A 21,727-nucleotide genomic window follows, 5' to 3' on the forward strand; every position below is an offset into this window, starting at 1 on the left:
TGGACTGCAACACGCCTGGTGTCCCTGTCCTTCACCATCTCCCAGAGTTTGCTCAAACTCATGTCCATCGAGTCAATGATGGCATCCAACCATCTCGTCCTCTGTTGTCCCCTTCTTCTCCTGCCTTCAATCTTTCCCAGCATCAGGGTATTTTCCAATCAGTTGGTTCTTTTCATCAGGTGGTCAAAATATTGGAGCTTCAGCATCAGTCCTTCCAATGAATATTCAGGGTTGATTTCCTTTAGGATTGAGTGGTTTGATCTCCTTGCAGTCCAAGGGACTCTCAAGCATCTTCTCCAACACCACAGTTCAAAAGCATCAGTTCTTCTGGACTCAGCCTTCTTTATGGCCCAGCTCTCACATCTGTACATGACTACTGGAGAAACCATAGCTTTGACTAGACGGACCTTTGTTGCCAAAGTGATGTCTCTGCTTTTTAATATGCTGTTAGACACTAGAGAGAAGAGCAGTAACGCAGCTTCAGGATAAGGAAGGTTGGCAATTACCAGAAGCAGGACCAGGCAAGAAAGAATCCCTCATCCAACCCCCAGCCTTCAGAGGGAGCACGATGCTGCCAACACTGTGATTTTGGACTTCAGCCTCTGGACTGTTAAGAGAATCAGTTTCTGTTGTTGGAGCCATCCAGGTCATGGTACTTTGTTATGGTAGCTATAAGGAACAAATATACCTAGGAGTCCAGCTCAGTGGATTGGGTGGGAAATAGAGGGGAAAAGAGCAAGATTTCTAGGGATTGAGTGTGTCTCCTAGAATCTATTCTGGGGCAAAAAAGAGAATTCCCACGCTGATTCCTCAGGGTATAATTAATGCCTCTAAGTATAGGAGAATCATCTGGAGGATGTGTGTGTGCCTGTTAAGTCGATTGAGTCATGTCCGACTCTTTGTGACCTCATGAACTGTAGCCCGCCAGGCTCCTCTGTCCATGGGATTCTCCAGGCAAGAGCACTGGAGTGGGTGGCCCTGTCCTTCTCCAGGGGATCTTCCCGACACAGGGATCGAACCTGGCCTCTCACGTCTCCGGCACTGGCAGGGGGCTCTTGACTACCGAGCCACCTTGGAAGCCCCCACCTCTGGAGGATACTTTTTTATTTTTAGTCGTGGAAGGTTCAGGGGGAAAATGTTGTTAGATATGAATCTTCGTTGAAAGAAGTAATAGGCCACTGTTAGAACCCAAAATGGGATTCTAAAAGCTAGGCATCAATTTTTACAATGAATATATTAAATGTATCAATATTATAGGAGCCCAGTATTTAAAACAATTGTCTGATGAAGTCATATAAGAGAAAGAATAAAGAATACTTTGGGAAGAAATATCTATAGTCTAATGTATAGTTTATATACCTAGGTTTTCATATATCCCATTTGCCTGAAATGAGAACCATCTCTACAAAAGAAGAAAGTAGGTCAGTTTTAATTAAAGCTTAAAAAAAAAATGACAATGCCTATACATAAACTTTCTTAGGGAAGGTGTTTTTGTCTATACTATTGACTGGGGCATAAATGATGCCTACATTTAAAAGCTTAATAAATATTTGTTGAATGAATGTCCCAGGTAATTTATATTGTTACTGGAAGTGGTAGGATTCCATGGCCTCAATTTTTTTCTCTAATACTTCATTGTTGTGACAAGAAACATATCTCATTTATTTCTGTGAGGCAAGATGTGAGGAATGAGAAAGAGACTAAGAATTAGGGGACAAAAAAGTGTGCACTAAAGACTGAAAAGTTATCAGGCCGTATGTATAAAGTAGACTACCTAAAACGCCAGGGGCAATCTTGATAGAGTTCACATGGTAAGTCTGTGAGGCATGGGTGAAGCCTTAGAGAGCTGAGAAGGTGTCACCCTGCCAGTGGGCGGGGAACGTGTTAACTCAGGTTGGCCACCCTGGGCCCACTTAGTGCACTGAGTAGTTATTTGCTATCGTAGTAAAAGACAATGAGTAAACAGTGAGCAATTTAGGGACAGCTAACCACTAGTAGCTCAAAGGATATAAAAATGTGAAACCATAATTAATTCCTGTTCATCATGTACTAACTAAATGTATTACATGGTATGTTGCATCTTTCTGAGTTTATTTCTGAACATAGCTGAGAACTTTACAATTCAGACTAAAACTATCCTCTATCAATTCATGCCTCCATTAAGATTCCAACTGCTTATATTAGAAAAAAAATTCCAAAGATGGTTTCTTTTTATCTTGGATCTAAGGATGCAAACAGGATTAACCTCGATGCAAAACACAGCAAGTCAGTTATCAACCACACAGCATAAAATAAACTGTAGCAGTAAATTGAAAATTACATTCTCTTTTTCTATACTTAGCTGTGAAAATATTTTAACAAGTTGGCATCAGGGTTTGCAACTTGTACATCTGTTGTTTCTTTGGGGGATTATCTTTTCACATTGGAAGATGTGATTCTTTGAAAAGTGTGGCTAGTTACAACTGTGGTATTAGATTGTACATGTGGAACATTTTAGAGGGTTGGGAAGCATTTTTGAGTTACCGTGGTTTCAAGATACTGTCCTAGTCCCCATTCTACTTTTTAAGTAGGAAAAGCTGCGATTTCATGGGTGTCTGGAAAACATTTGTTCTCCACTGAAATCCTTTCCTCTTTCAGAGAAATTGTAGAGCGTGGCTTGGCTCATATGATCTGGGGGATGTTCCGAGATACTAGCAAACTCCAAGTTTCATTGTCATTATCATTGTCTTATTATAACTCTGAGGTTCCAGTTGGTCTGGTGTTCAGAGGACCGTCTATGCTTTATGAACTCCTATTTCTTTCTCTCTCTGTCCTCTCACCTGCAAGTTCAGTCGCTTTATTGAAGGTTTGGAAGTGGAACCAGGTAGCAGTCCCCAACTTTTTTGGCACCAGGAATGGGTTTCATGGAAGACAGTTTCTTCATGAACTGGGGCGGGGGTACGGGGGTAGATTCGGGATGATTCAAGCGTATTACATTTACTGTGCACTTTATTTCTAATGTTATTATTAACTAGCTCCACCTTAGACCATCAGGCATCAGACCCCGGAGGTTGAGGACCCCCAGATCCAGGGATGGGTCACACTGTGGACCCTTGCCCTTCTGCTCTCCCCTCTGATTTTTATGCTTTTGGATATAATGGGATATGATGTCTTGTAGGTTATACACACTATGCCTGAAATAGTTTCTCTACATAAATCTTATATCCTTTGCGTTCTCCCTCCCTCCATCAAAAGAACAAAAAGGATCCAGTTTTTGAGGCTGGACTGGACTTCCTTTTTCTCCACCTTGAGAAATGTGACCGTAATTCACTGCCCCATCTCCTCCCAATGTGAGTAACCCTTCACACCACGTCTGGCAGGGAGGTAAGAAGACTCTCCCGCCTCTCCCTGCTCCAGCGCTTTGCATACTCAATTCTCTGGCCGATGCTTTTTCTTTAATTTTTTCCAGGGAAAGTTTTTGGTTACACATACCTTCAAGGGGTACACACAGTTCCTAGAGGACAGAAAGGCGGAGTGGTGGTGACTGAAACCGCACAGGGCCCAGAGCTAAGGACAGTGCGGTAACCCCGGAGCGCGCGGACCCTGGGCCAGGGCTGACAGTGTCTCTGACTGGAACAAACTCCCCTTGAGTTTATTACCTTACCCACATAAAAATAACTCTAGAGAGCAGATATGTGAGAGTTAATATATATTTCTTAATATACAAAAAGTTAAAGAGGTTTATAGGAATCCATGAAGGAACTAAAAAATATAAAGAAATGTAAATAGTCCATGTTTTAGTACTGAAATTTAACGTGTTTTTAAAGTTTAACTCAGTTTCACCTGTTTCTGAAAATTTCGTCCAAAGTGAGGTCTGTATTGTTGGACTCCTTCAGTTCAGTCGCTGAGTCGTGTCCAACTCTTTGCAACCCCATGAATCACAGCACGCCAGGCCTCATTGTCCATCACAAACTCCCGGAGTTTATTCAAACTCATGCCCATCGAGTCGGTGATGCCATCCAGCCATCTCATCCTCTACCATTCCCCTTCTCTGCCTGCCCCCAATCCCTCCCAGCATCAGGGTCTTTTCCAATGAGTCAGTTCTTCGCATGAGGTGGCCAAAGTACTGGAGTTTCAGCTTCAGCATCAGTCCTTCCAATGAATACCCAGGACTGATCTCCTTTAGGATGAACTGGTTGGATCTCCTTGCAGTCCAAGGGACTCTCAAGAGTCTTCTCCAACACCACAGTTCAAAAGCATCCATTTTTCGGCGCTCAGCTTTTTTAGTCCAACTCTCACATCCATACACGACCACTGGAAAAACCATAGCCTTGACCAGACAGACCTTTGTTGGCAAAGCAATGTCTCTGCTTTTTAATATGCTATCTAGGTTGGTCATAACTTTCCTTCCAAGGAGTAAGTGTCTTTTAATTTCATGGCTGCAGTCACCATGGGCTTTTAATTTTGGGCTGCAGTGATTTTGGAGCCCAAAAACATAAAGTCTGACACTGCTTCCACTGTCTCCCCATCTATTTCCCATGAGGTGATGGGACCGGATGCCATGATCTTAGTTTTCTGAATGTTGAGCTTTAAGCCAACTTTTTCACTCTCCTCTTTCACTTTTATCAAGAGGCTTTTTAGTTCCTCTTCACTTTCTGCCATAAGGGTGGTGTGATCTGCATATCTGAGGTTATTGATATTTCTCCCGGCAATCTTGATTCCAGCTTGTGCTTCTTCCAGCCCAGCGTTTCTCATGATGTACTCTGCATATAAGTTAAATAAGCAGGGTGACAATATACAGCCTTGACGTTCTCTTTTTCCTATTTGGAACCAGTCTGTTGTTTCATGTCCAGTTCTAGTAGGACTCCTTAGACTAGGTCAGTTCCCTTATTTTTATTTCTTCCCATGACACCTGGTGTTTCCCCCTCTTCCACATCCCTCACGTGTTGAATCTCTTTGTTTCTAAACTATAAACTCTGTAAAGGCAAGGACAGTGTCTGATATTCCACTGCTGTAAAAGACTGCTTGGTATATGTTTATAATTGTTTGTTAAATTAATTGTATCTTATGTCTCTTGGAAAAATTTGCATTCTCCCTAATTTTAAAAAAGTAACTCTGAACTGTTGATTGAATTGAAATAGTATAAACATGTTTCATGAGACCAAGAGGTAATAATTCAAAAGAAAAATATAAAAAGTCATCTCTGGGAATTTCAAGAATCAAGATAATTTTTTTGTCCTGTGACTTCTACTTTTCAGTGAAACTGTGTAGATAACCCAAGTACAACTTTCTCTGCCCTTATTTTTCTATTATTTCAGCTACAAGTTCCAGTTTCTCTCTTTTTTCTTCCCTGTTTCTCTCTCCTTCCTCTTTCCTCAAACCCCTTACCCGCAATTCACCCCCAGGTTTAGTAACTTTATTGATGTTAAACAAGCCCGGGATTGTTTGCAGCTGCATAAGTCTTGCATGTAAAAATCCAATTTATGAAACAATAGGGAGGAATGGTAGTTCAATTAAAAAGGTTTACTAACTTCTTTCAAATAGTAAATTGCTCTAATCCAGCCTACAATATTGTTTTAATCGACAAGAAAGTACAACTTTTTACGCCACGACTAACATTGTGGTCGCAGGATATAATTTTTTCCTGAATATTGAAGGAAAAACCAAGGGAAGACGTTAAGAGAGAACACAGGGCCCGTATCTTCTGTCCCACGTGTCTCCGTTCCAGCGTTTCCTCTGCTTCCCATCGCTTTCCGTATCCTCAGTCCTTTTGGACCTCAAGCTGAGCAGGGAGAAACCAGGGCCCTGTCCTCCTCCTTGCTCCTCACACAGGAGCTGCACGGGGCCGCGGCACGACTACCTCCGGGCGAGTTCAGTTGTGGTGAGGGGAAGACCGAGCGCCCGGACCTTCGTGCCTTCTGGAATGTGTTCGAGCCCCGTCTCAACCAGCGGGGAAAATGAAAGCCTCTGGGAGCAGGAATGGGCGGGTAACTACAAGTTCACGAACCGAACATCCCCGAGCACCGACTCCAACAGCAGAGGGCACCAGACCCACTGTCCCGGGCCCGCGGCGGGCCGCACGGCGGGGCGGCCCTGGAGCATCTCTGGGACTTGTAGTTCGCCACGGTCCTCTCGGGGACTCCCGGCCGCAGCCTGGAACTACAGCTCCCAGGCGGCATCGCGCGCCTCCCGTCTCCCGGCCACCTCCCTACTCGGGCCCGCGCAGGAAGCTCCCGGGCCTGGCCGCGCGGCCCCGCCCCCCGACGCCGTCACGCTTGTTTACCCCGAGGCCCCGCCCCTCGCGCCCGCCCGCGGGGTCGCCGTCACGCGGGCGATGCATATTCATGAGGCGCGCGGCCCGCCGGCCTCCCGCCCGGCTCTCCCAGCGCGCGATTAATATTCAATGAGGCCGGCTCGGCTGCTGGCTCGGCCGCGCGAGGCGAGGGGCGGGCGGGGGGCGGTGGCGGCCCGGCGGGCGCGCGGGATGGAACACCGAGACGCCGACGGAGCGCTCCGAGCCGCCACATAATCGCCTGGAACGGCCGCGCGAACGCCACTGGCGGCGCCGCCGCCCCCCGCTCGCTGTGCGCCCGCCGCCCCCCGAGCCGGGGCCGCGCCGAGCCCCGCCGCCATGGAGCCCGCGGCCGCGGAGACCCGCGCGGAGGGCCGGGCCGCGGCGGGCGGCCCCGGGTCCGCGCTGACCGCGGCGCCGGGCCGGGCGGGAGGCGCGGCTCGTAGGCGGCGGCGCGGCCCGGCGCCCCTGCCCGCCGCTGGCGGGGCCGCCCTGGGGCCCGGCGCCAGCTCGCTGCTGCTGAGGAGAGGCCGGCTGAAGAGGAACGCGTCCGCCGCCGCCGCCCCGCGCCCCGCCGGCCTCCCCGCCCCCGGCCCGGCCGCGGCGCCGCCGTGCTCGCGGAGCCTGGACCGCCGGGCGCTGCTTCCGCGGCCCCGGCAGATGCTGCCGCTGCAGCCGTCGGACCGGGACTGGGTGCGGCACCAGCTCCAGCGCGGCTGCGTGCACGTCCTCGACCGCCACCCGGCCGCCAGCCGCCTGCGCCCGGTGCTCTGCACACTGGACACCACGGCCGGCGAGGTGGCCGCCCGCCTGCTGCAGGCGGGCCCCAGGGCCGGCGGCGTGCTGAAGGTGCCGGGCCGGGGTCCCGCGGGGCCACCGCCCGGGAGGGCCGCGCTGGCCGCCGTCGGGGGGCCGCCACCGCGCCGAGCCTCCCGCGCCGGCGCGGCGCCCGCGGGCTGTAGCCCGGGCGTCCCGCGGGCCCCAGACGGCGCGGGCCCGGCCCCCGAGCCCGAGAGCGCCAGGCCGAGCCCCGGCGCCGAGGGCTCGTCGGGCCGGCCGGACCCCTACTGCTCGTCGTCGTCCGAGGAGCTGGAGGCTGACCCTGGCCAGCCCCGCCTGCGCGGCCGCTCTTCGGGTGCCTGGACGCTCTCCCCAGCCGCCTCCCCGCCTCCGCCGACGGCCCCGAGGGACGTCGAGGGCCCGGGCGGCGCCGCCCGCGATCGGCCGGCGGAGGAGAGCCCGGGCGGGGACGCGGCGGCCGCGGAGAAGGCGCCTCCGCCGCCCACCCTGTACGTGCAGCTGCACGGGGAGACCGCGCGGCGCCTGGAGGCGGACGAGAAGCCGCTGCAGATCCAGAACGACTACCTCTTCCAGCTGGGCTTCGGGGCGCTGTGGAGGGTGCAGGAGGAGGGCCTGGACTCGGAGGTCGGCTGCCTCATCCGCTTCTACGCAGGTAAGGCGGTCACCTGCGCCCGCGCCGCGCGCGCCCTCGGGGCTCTGTTAGCCCTTCTCCGCTCGTGCGGATGGCGGGTGGGACCGAGCTGAGCGCTTCCCGCCGCTGGCGCGGGCGCGGGGGCAGCGGCGGGGCCCCGGGTGCACACGCTTCTGAGAGGAGTCCTGCAGCCCTACCGTGACGGTGCCGCCTGCGGGCCTGGGGCCGCGGGGTTTGCGGCCTTTTGAGGCTTCAGGGCAACTTCGTGTGCCGTGAAACCAGCAGAGGAAAAGGACAGCGGGAAACGTTCGGGAGCGCCCGGCCTGCGGCCGACCGGGCGCGGCCGGCGGTGCCCGCCCCGAGCTCAGTCAGGGTCGGCCGGTGCCCTCCTCCTGCTCTCTGTCCTGTCCTTTGCCTACTTAGTCCTCGATGGAACCCGGCAGCCGCGATCCTCTTTAGTGATACTTTTCCTTATCGCTTCTTGGCTTTATTTCAGTCTCCTCTGCAAGTGTACTTCTTGCATCAGAAGTGGTTTTTGCCTATTTCTTTCTCTTGGTTTCTCCCCTTTAACCTTTATAGCCAGAACTGACAATGTGTCTTCCAATAGGGATACATAGGGATCACAGTAGGACTTTAAGTGATTGCCGTCTCTCACTGAGTGTGATCTAAAATCCTCTGCATCCTTTTTTCATTTCTAGATTAAAGATCTTAAATTTTTTCATTGGGATAGAATTGATGCATTAGATCAAGTTCTTGACCAGGGGTGACTAGTGTTTCTCTTTTAAAGACTTGGCTGGTGCTAAATTAGGGAGCTATGGGTCCTGGCTGTATATTTGAGCTAATAAGTTCTTTATGTCCTTTTCCTCTGCTGGTTTGAAGAATTATGTTTTAGTGGTAAGGAATTTTATTTTAAAACAAGGTTAGTGTAATAGTTAAATTAGGAGTTACAACTTTCCCGAATTTACTAAAGTAGTAAATTATTTCTCCACTTAGGTTGTAGGTGGTGGTGGAAAGAGAATCACACTTGTAATTGCATTCATCTGTAGCCATTCTTTCCAACTTAATGTTTTTGGTCCACACCTGTCTTCTAGTAGCAGTTTAGTCAGTCTGAATGAAGAGCTCTTTACTCCTACATTGATATATGCAAGACTGGTAGCATTCCTGGTGAGATGTTCCTTTATGTTTAATTAATTTAAGTGGATTTCTGATGGAATTTGGCCTCATAAAGAAAACTGTATCGTAATAGAATAGCATTTGCAGTACCTGAAGATAATGTCCCAACCGGATGACAAGTCTTTAAAAGTTTATGGTCTAGAAAATAGGTGATTTTTTAAATTTTAATTAATGTAGGAGCAACAATTATATTCTCCTCTCTTGTGCCTCATGTAATTTATAAAATAATGTTATTTTATGGAAGCATTAAATGGTAATCATGCTTGGAATGATATTTTGTTAACACGAGAATGGTAAATGCCTCTGTGTGTGTGTGTGTGTGTGTGTGTGTGTATAAAGAAGCACGGTCTGTGTTAAGCATATTTTGAACATACTGAACATATTTTGCATGGAGAGATCTCCGCATGCCTCATTTTCCTCATGACCGAATTGCTGGTCATGATAAATGTCCATGGGAAGGGTGTTAGGTGTCCTAGTCATGGCATTTAAATCTTTGATTCCCCTTGGTTGTCTCTTCAAGTGTGTCTAAAATATTCTAAGTGGATGATATATAGGTTTATTTGTTTGTTTGTTTTTTGCTTTTTGTTTTTAAACTTATCTCCATGTAAAGTTGACAGATTATCTTTCTGGTTAAATCTCAAATTTCTGGTGTGCTCATTTTAATCTTTTTGTTCTGTTGTTCATGAAAAGCAGTCATTGCTACTTCACTCTAAACTTACTTGCTTTGCTGTAGTATGCACAGCGTAAATACATATCCCCCTCTGTGTACACGCTTGTAAAGGTAACTAATAAAATGGGGAAGCCACACACAGCATCCAGCCTATTCTTTAATATGAAGCCTGTATACAGGAGTCCTGGAAGGAAGGTGCCTGATTGTTATCAAGATGTCTAATTGCACATTTTATACAAAATTGAGTTTATTTTAAGCCAAAGTTAAGATATCAAACATCTCTGTTGCTATTCATTTACCATAGAACAAAATTTACCATATCATGAGTCCACTTGAAGCTTTGCAAGGAAGTGTAGTTGTTGGTGGACAAAAGGGCTTTGTTATAAGGTGGTCTCGCTTATCACAGGAACATTATCAAGACTTCACATGTCTTGGAGGTTTGCATTAAGCTGGGAGGAGATTCCCAGAAATTACCCCTTTGGAATGTAGGACACCCAACAAGAAAGTGTTATGTAGTAATTCTTTTTCTCAAGAAGAAGAGAATTGACATTTGTTTTACACCAGACCCTTTGAGTGGGTGTTTTGTACCACATTTGTTTTTAGAATTTTACATGTAACTTTTAAATTTGTTGCTTCGTATAATTTTGTTTATATGTGTAGTTGGAGTTAAGGATAGACTAGGAAGTTGCCTTTGAAGGCTTTTGAATGTTTTCCTGTATATAATTGAGCTCACTACCTGTTGTTTATATAGTTTGTCTATTTATCAGTTGCTTTTTTTGAGAAGTTCTTGTCGAGGGAGAACTTCATGCCCTTGAGGTCACCTTTCAGTTAAATCTTAGTGTTTATAACCTGGCCCAGGTGATTCTCAAATAGGCTTTGGAAGCCATTTGTGGTTGCTTTGAATATTTAAATATTTATTTAGGCAAAGTAAAATGAAAGTAATGAACTGAAAGGCTTTGGACTCAGGGCTCTTTGTGATTGCAGAGCTGTGATAGAAACTTTAGTTTGAAAATCGTTACTGCTTCTCTCAAGCAGCCATGCTTTTAGCTGACTTAAAATAAGAAAAAAATTAATTGTGGCTTTATCCGAAATAACTTGTGTGAAGTATTAGGTCTGTTAGATACATTAACATTTAATTTCCTTTTAAGATTAGCTATCTTAAATTTTACCTGAAAGAGAGTAATTTTAAGTGGAAAAAAAAATTCAAGAATTTATGTTGCTCAACATCAGTAATCAGGCTATGTTTTGGACTCCCTGGGGGCACCTGAGTCATTGATCAAGGGCAGTGTTACAGGGTATTTTTTTATATTTTTGACTCTCTTCTGCCTTTTAGATTTAGTTGTCTCACCGTTTCAGCTGCAGTTGTGACAGGGAAAGGATGTTGACGGAGCTGTGGCCGGTGAACCTTGGACCAGACGTTTTTACGTGTGACTTTCTGGGGTTGCTCTGGAAAAGGGACGCCTCACCCCCTCTTAGTTTTTTTCCTTTCCTTTTCTGGGAATGTTCAAACCTTACATGGCTTCCTATGTGGAAATCAAGAAGGGGTGGTTCAGCATTAAGCTGTAATATTGACGAGCAGTGTCTTGTTACGATAATTACAGCAGCGTTGAGTAGCGTGGTATGAGCATGTGACACCAGCGTGCGCTTCAGCACTCCTTTTAAGAACAAAGGGTTTAACTTTATTTTTGTTTTTTTACGTTTATATTTTATACTTGTTTTTGACGTAAAGTGCATGCTGTCTTGTCCTTCGTTAACTGTGGTTTGATAATGTCTATGAATATGTTGGGTTTATTATCTTCAAAAATCTTAGAAGAGCTTTCACATGAATTATCTCGTGTCCTTTCAGAAACATTAGGGAGGAGTCAGCGTCAGTCCTCTTTTCAGACAGAGAAGCTGATGTGTAAAGAGTTCTGATTCTTGCTTCTGGTTTTTCAGTTCTTGGCAGAGCTAAGAGAGCATGCCCATTCTGTCTTACAATTCATGTCACTTTCCACGAATCGATGCTGGATCTCTTTACATTTGGATTTTTAACTTGGTTAAAAGCATTCAGGAAATACGCTATTTTTGCTGGTAATGAGGTGATATTATCCTCTAGTCCCAAGTGGTATTCCTTGTAAAATGTGGACGGTTCTATTTTTATCATGCTGCCTTTAACATAAAGAAGCAAGACTGGACAATAAGGGGACAATACAGAAAGAGTATGATAGTGTTCCAAGTATCCTGGTGGCAAATAGTCATACATACATTCAAGTTGGTGTGAAATACAGCTCACCTAATGATTCTTTATTCTCTTGCTTGAGCATGCCTCAGTTGTTAACCGTAAAATTGTCACTGGCTACAGAGTATTAGCACTTGATCTTCATGAAAAGTGGATAAGTTTTTAAGATGGCGGTGTGACACTTCAGTTCTTTTAAAACATAGCTTTACTTGTGAGTATCAAAAATAGCTATCATGAAAGAGTTGCACAAATCTTTTATTTGAGGTAAACTTATTTGTACTAGTGATCAATAGTGCTTTATGAATGTCACTATGCTGTTCAGTTTTTGTAATTTCTATATTATATAGGGCTAGAGAGTAAGTACTCGCCCTAAATTTCATAGTTATTTCTAAAACGGTGTGTTTTTGTTTGTTTGTTTTTAACAATCATTGAAATAATTGTAGGGAAAGGAGATGAGTGTAAATAAGTTTATGAAGTTTCTTTTTTGTATCTGTAACATTGTTAAATGATTGGTTATCCCAAGATTCTTATTTTTAAAGTGTAAGGTGTTTTATTTTCTTGTTCTCTTTATAGAATGCTGAATTTGATTTCTTGGTAACATAGCATTTATTGAGGTTGTGTATGATCCAAGGCTCGTATAATACTTGGCACTTTAGTTTAAACATTTGTTGAGTTGAATCTGTGGAATTTTGTGAAGCAGCTGATGGTGTGTGTCCTGAATCTTTGACCTTCCTTCCTGTTACCCAGGGGTTGTGTTAAATACACACACACATCTCTCCAGGACACACCCCACCCCCTCTCCCAGGACACAGCCCTCTCCCAGGACACACCCACACACCCCCATACACCCCTACCTACCCCCCAGGGCAGGAGATTGTACATGTGCTTCTGTTAATACCTTCATGTGAATGAAGCTGTATGTGGATTTTGAGATTCTCTCTCAAAGTTTTCTTAAGAGTTAGCAGGTGTGCCCACCTCCTTTTCACAGGCATCTCTTACCTCAACTTTGAGATGAATTTAATGAGGCATCTATCGAATGAGGCGTCTCAGATTTAATGAGCCAGGGTTGAATACAGTTGAGTCTACCTGGACAGGAGAAGGTTTAATTGTGCTGTGACAGTTGAGAGATCCTGAAGCCACTCAATAGAAAAGCCTTTTCTTTAAAGATGCTGACATTTTGAAAAAGAGAAAGAAATGTTATTAAAATGTCCAAAATAGTCTGGGTAAATGAAGCCTTTTTTTTTTTTTTTTTTAACCCCTGAAAGTCTCACCTCCTAAAACCTCCTCTACCCCAGGCTTCAGGGACAACACTGGTGACAAGAAGTTTTGAGTCTGGCTTCAGGTCCCTCTGCTTCTTGGGCAGACTCTTTTTATACTTTCCTTAGGTTTTCTAAAGATAGTAGAGTTAAAATAAAACCAAAGAACATTGACCGTATGGATTCTTTAGATGTATTAGCTGCTTATAACCTAAGTCTGTGTGACTGGTTGTTACGAAACTTCCTCTCTAGGCTTTGGAAATTTTTCATAAATTGAAATTCCAGGGCCTGGAAAAAATAGACTTTAATGGTAGTTTGATTAAAGAACATTAGGATATTTGGTTAACTACGAAATAGCAGCTGTTTCAAGTTATGTGATAATTGTACTTTAGAATCAAGAATAGTAATGGTTACCGGATTACTGAAGGGTAATTACATGTCAATTTAGAGGTGGAATGGTTTTGTTTTATATATATATAAAATATATGCCTGGTATGCCTTTTAGTATGTTAAATGAAGCAAAGCATAACCATACCTAATGCCACATTAATGCTGAAATGTTTCCCTGTTGTATTTTTACACTTGAGATTGCTTTAATACATTGTAAAATGTATTAATAATAAAGTGTCTTGCTAAAGTATAAGTCCAGTGACATGAGAGTTTGGGACTTAGAAGTTCTATTGGAGTGAAATATTTTGGTAATACATTATACGTATTTTGTAAGTTTATAGATGTCGATACTTTAGCAAAACACAGAAAAATCCAGAATTTAGAAAAGCTGTGTGTTTGACGGCGTCAGGCCTTCCTTGTGGCACAGGAGATGTTTATCACGTCATGTGACATCTCTTGGTCGGCATGCGGGCTGAGCTGCCCTGTGGCATGTGGGATCTTAGTTCCCTCCCGGGGATCGAACTCCGCTGTATTGCAGAGCAGGTTCTTAACCACTGGATCACCAAGGAAGTCCCCCCAGATCCAGAATTTCTGACGTGTATTTTCTGAAATGAAGCTTGTTATAGGAAATTAGTCTCCTTTCCAGTTACGTGAAAGCATTTGGTTGATAATTGAATAAAATTTGAAATAATTTTGTTTTGGACCGTGTCAATAATGATTGGGAAAAAACATCTAGAACTTCGAGATAATTTGAATTGGTTGATTTGTGTCTCCCTCCCCGCCCCACGTTCTTTTCAAGCAGAAGAACTTTGTGCTTGTTGGTGTCTAGTTCTGCTGGCGTGTACAGCTGATGAAGAGCAGGTGGAGAGTGTATTTTTTCATGTGTCTACCTCCATTAGTAATATGTTAGAATGTTTGAGTTTTCTTTCAGATACCAGGCATGCTTTTAAGTACAGCGAGAGAAAGTACGAACTGTACTTGTTTCCACTGCCTATTTAATACTTGTCTGGGTTTTACAGTCAGCTCACTCCTGACACATGGTCCAAAGAGTGCGATTTTATGCACAGAACCAGTTTTTGACTTTTATTGTCATGTATGAGAAATACATACTTAAGGAGTTCTTTCTTTGTTTCTAATCATATACTGGGAGAGCTTTTTGGCTATAACGGGATTCCCCGGTAAGTGGGGGTGGGCTTCCCCCGTGGCTCAGACGGTAAAGAGTCTGCCTGCAGTGTGGGAGACCCGGGTTCAATCTCTGGGTTGGGAAGATCCCCTGGAGAAGGGAATGGCTACCCACTCCAGTATTCCTGCCTGGAGAATTCCATGGACGGAGGAGCCTGGAGGAGCTTGGCAGGCTACAGTCCGTGGGGTTGCAGAGAGTCAGACACGACTGAGCGGCTGACACTGCTCGCACTGGAATGGGGGCAACATCTTAGGGCTTCGGCGTTTGGCCGCTGTGACCTGAGGTGGGGTCTGTAGTTTAAAGAAAGGAGTGGGGGAGCTCGGTGTGCCTGTGGGCGTCCGTTTTAACCTGCCCTGGGCTCTGAGCTCCTCCTCAGTAAAATGATGATGAGCTTGGGGTAGAGTACGTGTAAGATCTCTTCCAGCTCCTAACGTCCCGGGGCTCCGTTGGAGGGTCTGTTCTTCAGATTAGAAGGACTAAACATTGTCATTGTTTTAAGTTTTCTAAGACCTATCCTGTGGGTTTAAAAACAGCTGAACCCCCTGCCTTTTGTCATGGAGAAAGGGACATCCTTGGACCTAATACAGTCAGCCTGAGGTTGCCAGCCAAAGCAGATACCTTTCTGGAGTAGATCAGGACCAGTGACGGAGCAGACGGCGTGGGGTCGCCCGCTCCCTGCCAGCCCTTGTCTCCAAGTGGGAGGTAGGAGCACCCTGCTGCTGCTGAGTGACCGACTGTGCGACCCCACGGACGGCAGCCCACCCGCCAGGCTCCCCCGTCCCTGGGACTCTCCAGGCAAGAACACTGCAGTGGGCTGCCATTTCCTTCTCCAATGCAGGAAGGTGACACGTGAAAGTGAAGTCGCTCAGTCGTGTCTGACTCTTAGCGACCCCATGGACTGCAGCCTACCAGGCTCCTCTGTCCATGGGACTTTCCAGGCAAGAACACTGGAGTGGGGTGCCATTGCCTTCTCCAGGAGCGTAGGAGATACTCGTTTATACTGAGTCCAAGTTTTATATGGCAGTCAATCTATGGAGTCCGTTAATTCCTCAGGGATGACTGTTCCTTTCTTACTGTTGGAGAGGGAACTTAAGTACGACGGGTAAAAACACATGCATCTGGCCTGTGTCCTCTAGATCTGAAACGGGGGGCATTTCTCTGGATCGTCTCTGAGGGTACGTGGCTGAGGGAGCCGATGTGCAGGGTTATGTAATAAACGGAGTCTCTCCTTGGGGGAGACGTAAGCACCCTGGAGTTGGGCGAGACGTGTACTATTCCTTACACACACGTGTGCATGATACACGCACACATGTTCTCCATTGAGTGTGGAGGGGGGAAGTAATGGGAGGTGGTAGGTATAATTGTGGGTTGAAGGGCGCGGGTGGGGTAAATAGTCTTGGGGGGGAAATCTCCATTTAAAAACTGACAGTTCTTCATTGTGTAGATCTTTCCCCCATGTTTTAGTTGTTGACTTATTTCTCCTGTGACTGGCATTTTCCTTGTCCCTGTTGTGTTCGATGCCTGCGTTGCTCCTCCTGACTTACAGGTCTGTTTCTGGGGGGCGGGGGGGTAGCTGGGAGACAGCTTTGGTTTGCAAGTCACTCTTTTCTTTATCTGTTGGCGCTTTTGTGTCCGTCTTCCTCTAGGTGTTCAGGCTTCTGTGTCATGCGTAGGAAGGCCTCCCATCCCAAGATTTAAGAGGGGTGGGCAGATTTAAAATCAATTTCCCATATTTTCCTGTGGTATTTTATAGTTTTGTTTATTTCAGCTTATGTTGTTTAAGAGAGGAAGCAGGAAGGAACAAGTTGCCCCGAATGTTTCACTGGATAATCGAGTGTTTCTTTAGTGACTTAGACTGGCACCTTTCCTCAGTTTGTGTCTTTGTTTTTTAACTGATAGACATTTGTATCGTTCTTACGATGTGCTAGGCACTGTTAGGTGCTTTGTAAATATGAGCTCGTTTAATCCTCATAACAACCCGGTGAGGCAGACGGTGTTACCCCCAGAGGGTTACAGGTAGACCCAGTTACTGGAGCAGTTGATTTAGTACTCTGGGTTTGCCAAACCAGCAGCTTCCCAGGTGGTGCTAGTGGCAAAGAACCCATCTGCCAGTGAGACAGAAGAGACGTGGGTTCGATCTCTGGGTGGGGAAGATCTCCTGGAGGAGGGCATGGCTACCCACTCTCAGTGTTCTTGCCTGGAGAATTACATGGACAGAGGAGCCCGGTGGGCTACAGAGTCAGAGTCGCAGAGAGTCAGACATGTCTGAAGCGACTCAGCACTCAGCAGTGTGTAACAGCCTGACTTGCTGAATGTGAAAACCTTGTCCTTAACGACCTTCGGGGGCCAGTTGGAGCAGGTCAGCATTTGGGGAGCGTGCACTCTGAAGCAGTTGGAGCTGAGACCTGTGTTCTGACCGTGGCCCTGACCCCGGAGCTCCGGCTCCCTCTTTCCTGTTTTGTGGAGGCAGGTAACGACCTTGAGCCACATGGGGTCATTAAGATCAAATGGGGTGAGGGCAAGCACCTAGGACAGCAGGACCGGTATCACCCAGGCCCTGGGTCTGAGGCTGAAGGAGCCCTGACGGAGGAACCAAGAGCTGGACTTGACCGCCGGTGCCTCCTTTCTTGATGCAAGGACTGCGAGGAGCCCTTTAATCTCCTTAAGCCTCATTTATTTGAGAGAGAGAAGAGGTGGTGAAAAAAAATCTGTCTCAGAGCCCTTCCTGAGGTTCAGATTTGATGTGGAAGTGCTTTGTAAACTGTGAGATGTTCTACAGATTTAGTTTGGTGCTGTTATTTTTAGCACTAGTAAATTGCCACAAGTGTTAATTAGAGGTAATTAGGGCTCATTAAGGAAGATGGGCTATGCTATTGCTCAGTGACACGGGCAGACTGGGCACTTTCACTCATTCATTCAGTCCCATAATTACTGTGAGTATCTACCATGTCAAATGTATTTTTGATTCACAGATAACTAATTTTAATTTTCTAGGATCCCTTGAAATACTTGTAGATCTGAGGGCATGTTTGTGGAAACAAGTGAGCCAGTGTTTAGAAAACAAAAGTGGAAAATGTTCTGATGGAGGCAGTGGTTCACCCATGACTGTCGTCACAGGGACGGACAGGCTCCTGACCCCACTTACGTGTCCCCTGGAGGCCCTTGAGCCGTCGTGAAGGACCAGAGGGGGCAGACTCTGCCGTAACTCTGGACTCGTGAACTGTTTGCAGAAGTAACCATCAGTTACTAGTAGATCAAGGTCTAGTCAGACTAAGTTTAGGGTTAGTCATTCCAGATGGATTCTTTAAGACTTACCAATCCTTTTTACCAAGTCTTTTACTTAACCATGTGCTTCACTGGGTATCATCGTTTGTGAGGATCTAAGTTCTGGGTTAAGCAAATGTTAATTTTGCTTTCTTGAAAAGGCAAATACACATATGCTCAAGGTTGCCCTGAAGCCTGCCAGGGGCCTCCAGAACTCTGGAAAGTCCGTCTCTTATTTCTTTCTGTAAGGCCTGTGAGGGTTTTGCTTTCTTCTGATTTATGAGGTTTATGGAAGATGCTGTCTTTATCTTCCAGAATGAGATACTTCTTTTTAGTTTAATGTCATGTAGACCAACCATATTAATGTAAAATTTGGAAGATGTGGAGTTGGTCATAACCTGAGGGTATTATCCTTAACTTTGCCATTCTACTGTCTGAATTGTCATTGGAGGAGGAATTTTTTAAAAACCTCTTAAGTGGACTAGGAGGAAACACAACTCTTTAAGTGTTCACATAGGCAAAAACAACTGTTTTATCCATGGCTGTAAAATCCGTACTACACTTAATGGTAAATTAAGTCTTCACTAATGGCCTGTTACAAATTTAAGTGGAGGACAAAATGTCTCTGTGAAACATTGTCTCATGTAGTAATGTGAATGATGACACTAGAAGGAATCTTTATTGTTTTTTTATGCTCTAAAAGTATGATAAACACCCTGTTTTTTTTTTAAAGTTATGCAGATCCTGGTTGACTAAGATAAGTCATGCTTCTGATTAAAATGAAAATACTTGTAATTCAGACTAATCAACATTCAGGTTAATTCCCTGCCAGTGTGTGTTTTCCACTGTCGGTTGCACCTTTCTGTCCTCCGTGACAAGTTTTTAGAGACCTCAGTTAACTCATTAGAAGAGTATCAACACCCGACAAACTGATTTTTACGGGGGATGTTAACAGAAATGTTGGCATCAGTGTAATTATAAGGGGAATAGTTACTATTAGCCCTTGTGATTGTAGACACTAAAATTCTCTTGTCAGTCAGTCAGGTCAAGCGCTCAGTCGTGTCTGACTCTTTGCGACCCCATGGACTGCAGCACGCCAGGCCTCCCTGTCCCATCACCAGCTCCTGGAGTTTGCTTAAAGTCATTTCCATCGAGTCAATGATGCCATCCAACCATCTCATCCTCTGTTATTCCCTTCTCTCCCTGCCCTGAGTCTTTCCCAGCATCAGGGTCTTTTCAAATGAGCCAGTTCTTCGCACCAGGTGGCCACAGTATTGGCGCTTCAGGTTCACTTGTAACTAAGTCCTAAGAAGAGCTTGATGTTTCTAACAAACCTGAGCAGAACTGTCTCTCTGATAAATTGTTGTTGTTATGCAGTCGCTGAGTCGTGTCCGACTCTTTGTGACCGCCTTGGACCGTTGCCCACCAGGCTCCTCTGTGGGATTTTCCAGGCAAGAATACTGGAGTAGGTTGCCATTCTCTTCTCCAGGGGTCTTTCCCACCCAGGGATCGAACCCGAGTCTGCACCATTGGCAGGTGGATTCTTTGAGGTAAATACACAGGCACACATTGATAAATGCACAATGACAAGTCTTATAAACCTGTGTGTTGGTTCTGCTAAAGGAGTGATGTCATTGTGAAGATACCACATCAGGGCCCATTTCTGAGGGCAGGGATCCCCTTGTAGTCACTACACTTGGAATGCTGATTTTTTTGTTTTTGTTTTTTTAATCTCAGATTGACTTGCAGCTGCTAATAGAGAATTGGGAACTCTCATCTCTTCCTACTTCCATACGTGTTCATGAGGTCTCCCACCCCAGCGAGACAAAACTGTCAGTAGCCTCATGGTTCTGAGAAATTGATAGATTACCCAAGCAGTACTGATCTCTAGATAATACTGATGGATACAGGGAAATGGTGGTGATCATTTATCTTTAAGGTACTTTCCTAAGTACAACTGTATATAGCCCCTTGCACAGTATGTTCTTTATCTTTTAGAAACATTTGTAATATTGGACTAAACCAGCGTTGTCTGTAGATGGTTACTATTAATCATTCAGAATCTGGCGAACGTGATCATTGATAATTCCTGCTAGGGACTAGCTTTGCCAAGCTTCACGGGTGAAAAATGGGTGACAGCGTCTTGGATATTCCAGGGAGGGCCTGGGATGAGAGCACTGGAAGGGACCGGGGTGTCTAGTCCAGTCTCTTTGCTAGTGTAGAAGCCCGCACTTACCCAGTCGGGACTGACGGGCGTCTGGCTCCTGCTGCTTGCCTGCTTGCTGCGGGTGGAGATGGTGCCCCCGAGTGTGAGCTGTGGAGCAGCAGCAGCAGCAGCATCTCCTGGGAGGGGGGGAAATGCAGACGCTCAGGCCCACCTCAGACCTTCTGAAAAATCGGCCTTTTCACAAAATCCCCGGGCGATGCGTTTGCACAGTGCAGTTTAAGAAGTGCCAGTGCTGGATGAATTGCGAGTGGCAGAGATTGGACGTGGAGGAGGGAAGCTGCTGGGAGCTTGCATGGTTCTGGGAGATGCTGAGGACTGGGACTGAGCAGTGGAGGGAGCAGATGCACGGGCTCAGTAGCTGACGTAGAAGCGCAGAGGTGACGCCTTTGCCCTTTGATAAGAGGGTGTGGGTCAGTTCCTGAAAGTAGGAAGCAAAAGGTTCGTGTGGGGGTTTCACTAATTAATTCCATCAAACTGGAGGATTAGGACTCTAGTTGGGAGTTGGTGATATGAGAATGAATGAAGATATGTCTCCTGCTCTTCGTATTTAAATATTTTGCAGCTGAGGATGAATTTTGCTGAGGACGAGTTTGAAATGGTAACACACTTTAAGCTGACAGTAGTCATGTGTTCAGCTGGCAAATGGACTTGGCTCACCACCCAGCTTCCAGATCTCAGTGGGTCCTTTTGCTTTCTGCTGTTTTTCATATGTATGGTAACTCTCAGGGAGATGATATAAACCTTTTTTATTTACCTGGCTTTCTGGTAAGAGCTCCTTTTCCATACGCAGAGTAAATGCTGGTGGGGCTGTGGCCTTGGATGGAAGGGAAGAGGTCTAAAAAGAGTGTTTCTGTTAAAGTTTTGAAGCTCTCAGGATGAATGCCTTTTGAATTCTGAGGCTTTCCTGTCTGGGGTGTGGATGGGGGGGACATAAACAATTAGCATAAGCAATTATGTAATTTGCACAGACAAGTCCAATAAAACTTGAACTGCCTTAACGAAAGCCTTGCTGAGTGCCAAGGGGACCCAGAAGCAGACAGAGCTGTTCTCCCTGGAATGCTCCGGGAAGACTTCCTGAGGACCCCTTGTGTGAACGGGACCAGCCCTGCGTGAAACAGGCGTGTGGGAGCCAGAGCCTGTGGGAGGGTGGGGTGTGCGGGAAAGGGCGCGGGGTGTGCGGGAGGGGAGGCCGGTGGGGGGTGTTGGAGGGTGAGCGGGGACTGGGCGGGGTGAGCGGGGGAGGTGGGGGGAGGCTGGGCCGCTGGAGAAAAGCCCCCCAGGTGAGGGCGTGGTGGGTGGTGGGAGCACAGCCTCAGCGCTGGGATGGGGGCCGGGAGCTGTGTCTCTGGCGAGGAACTGCAGGGCCTTCCTCACCTGGCGGCGGCCAGTTGCAGGGAGGCCTGGAGGGAGACCAGATCCTGGGGGACGGCCTCGGGGCGTTTAGCGTGTGTTAGTCAGCCAGCCTCGTCTCACTCTCTGCCACCCCATGGACTGTAGCCCATCAAGCTCCTCTGTTCATAGAATTCTCCAGCATTTAGTCAACACTTAAAGCACTCCGTTAAAGCTAAGTTCCAAAGAAGGCATGGCCTTGCCTCAAGGAGTTCAGCCCAGTAGGAGAAAAAGAATTGATTACAATGGAGAGT

At 46.5% G+C, this 21,727-nt stretch overlaps 1 protein-coding gene across 2 annotated transcripts in view; it reads left to right on the forward strand.

Annotated features, from left to right (window-relative positions):
- Nucleotides 1-6,397: 6,397 nt before the first annotated feature.
- Nucleotides 6,398-21,727, forward strand: part of PHLPP1 (PH domain and leucine rich repeat protein phosphatase 1) — a 213,584-nt gene continuing 198,254 nt past the window's right edge. Inside the window, exon 1 of one of the 2 annotated variants that reach the window (XM_043444427.1) lies at nt 6,398-7,724. In XM_043444427.1, coding sequence (XP_043300362.1) covers nt 6,611-7,724 — 1,114 coding nt within the window. In that variant the 5' untranslated portion in view covers nt 6,398-6,610. The remainder of the gene's footprint in view (nt 7,725-21,727) is intronic. The other variant, XM_043444426.1, reaches the window with a different exon arrangement.

This window comes from Cervus canadensis, chromosome 23 (genome assembly GCF_019320065.1).
Source record: "Cervus canadensis isolate Bull #8, Minnesota chromosome 23, ASM1932006v1, whole genome shotgun sequence".
NCBI classification, from domain to species: Eukaryota; Metazoa; Chordata; class Mammalia; order Artiodactyla; family Cervidae; genus Cervus; species Cervus canadensis.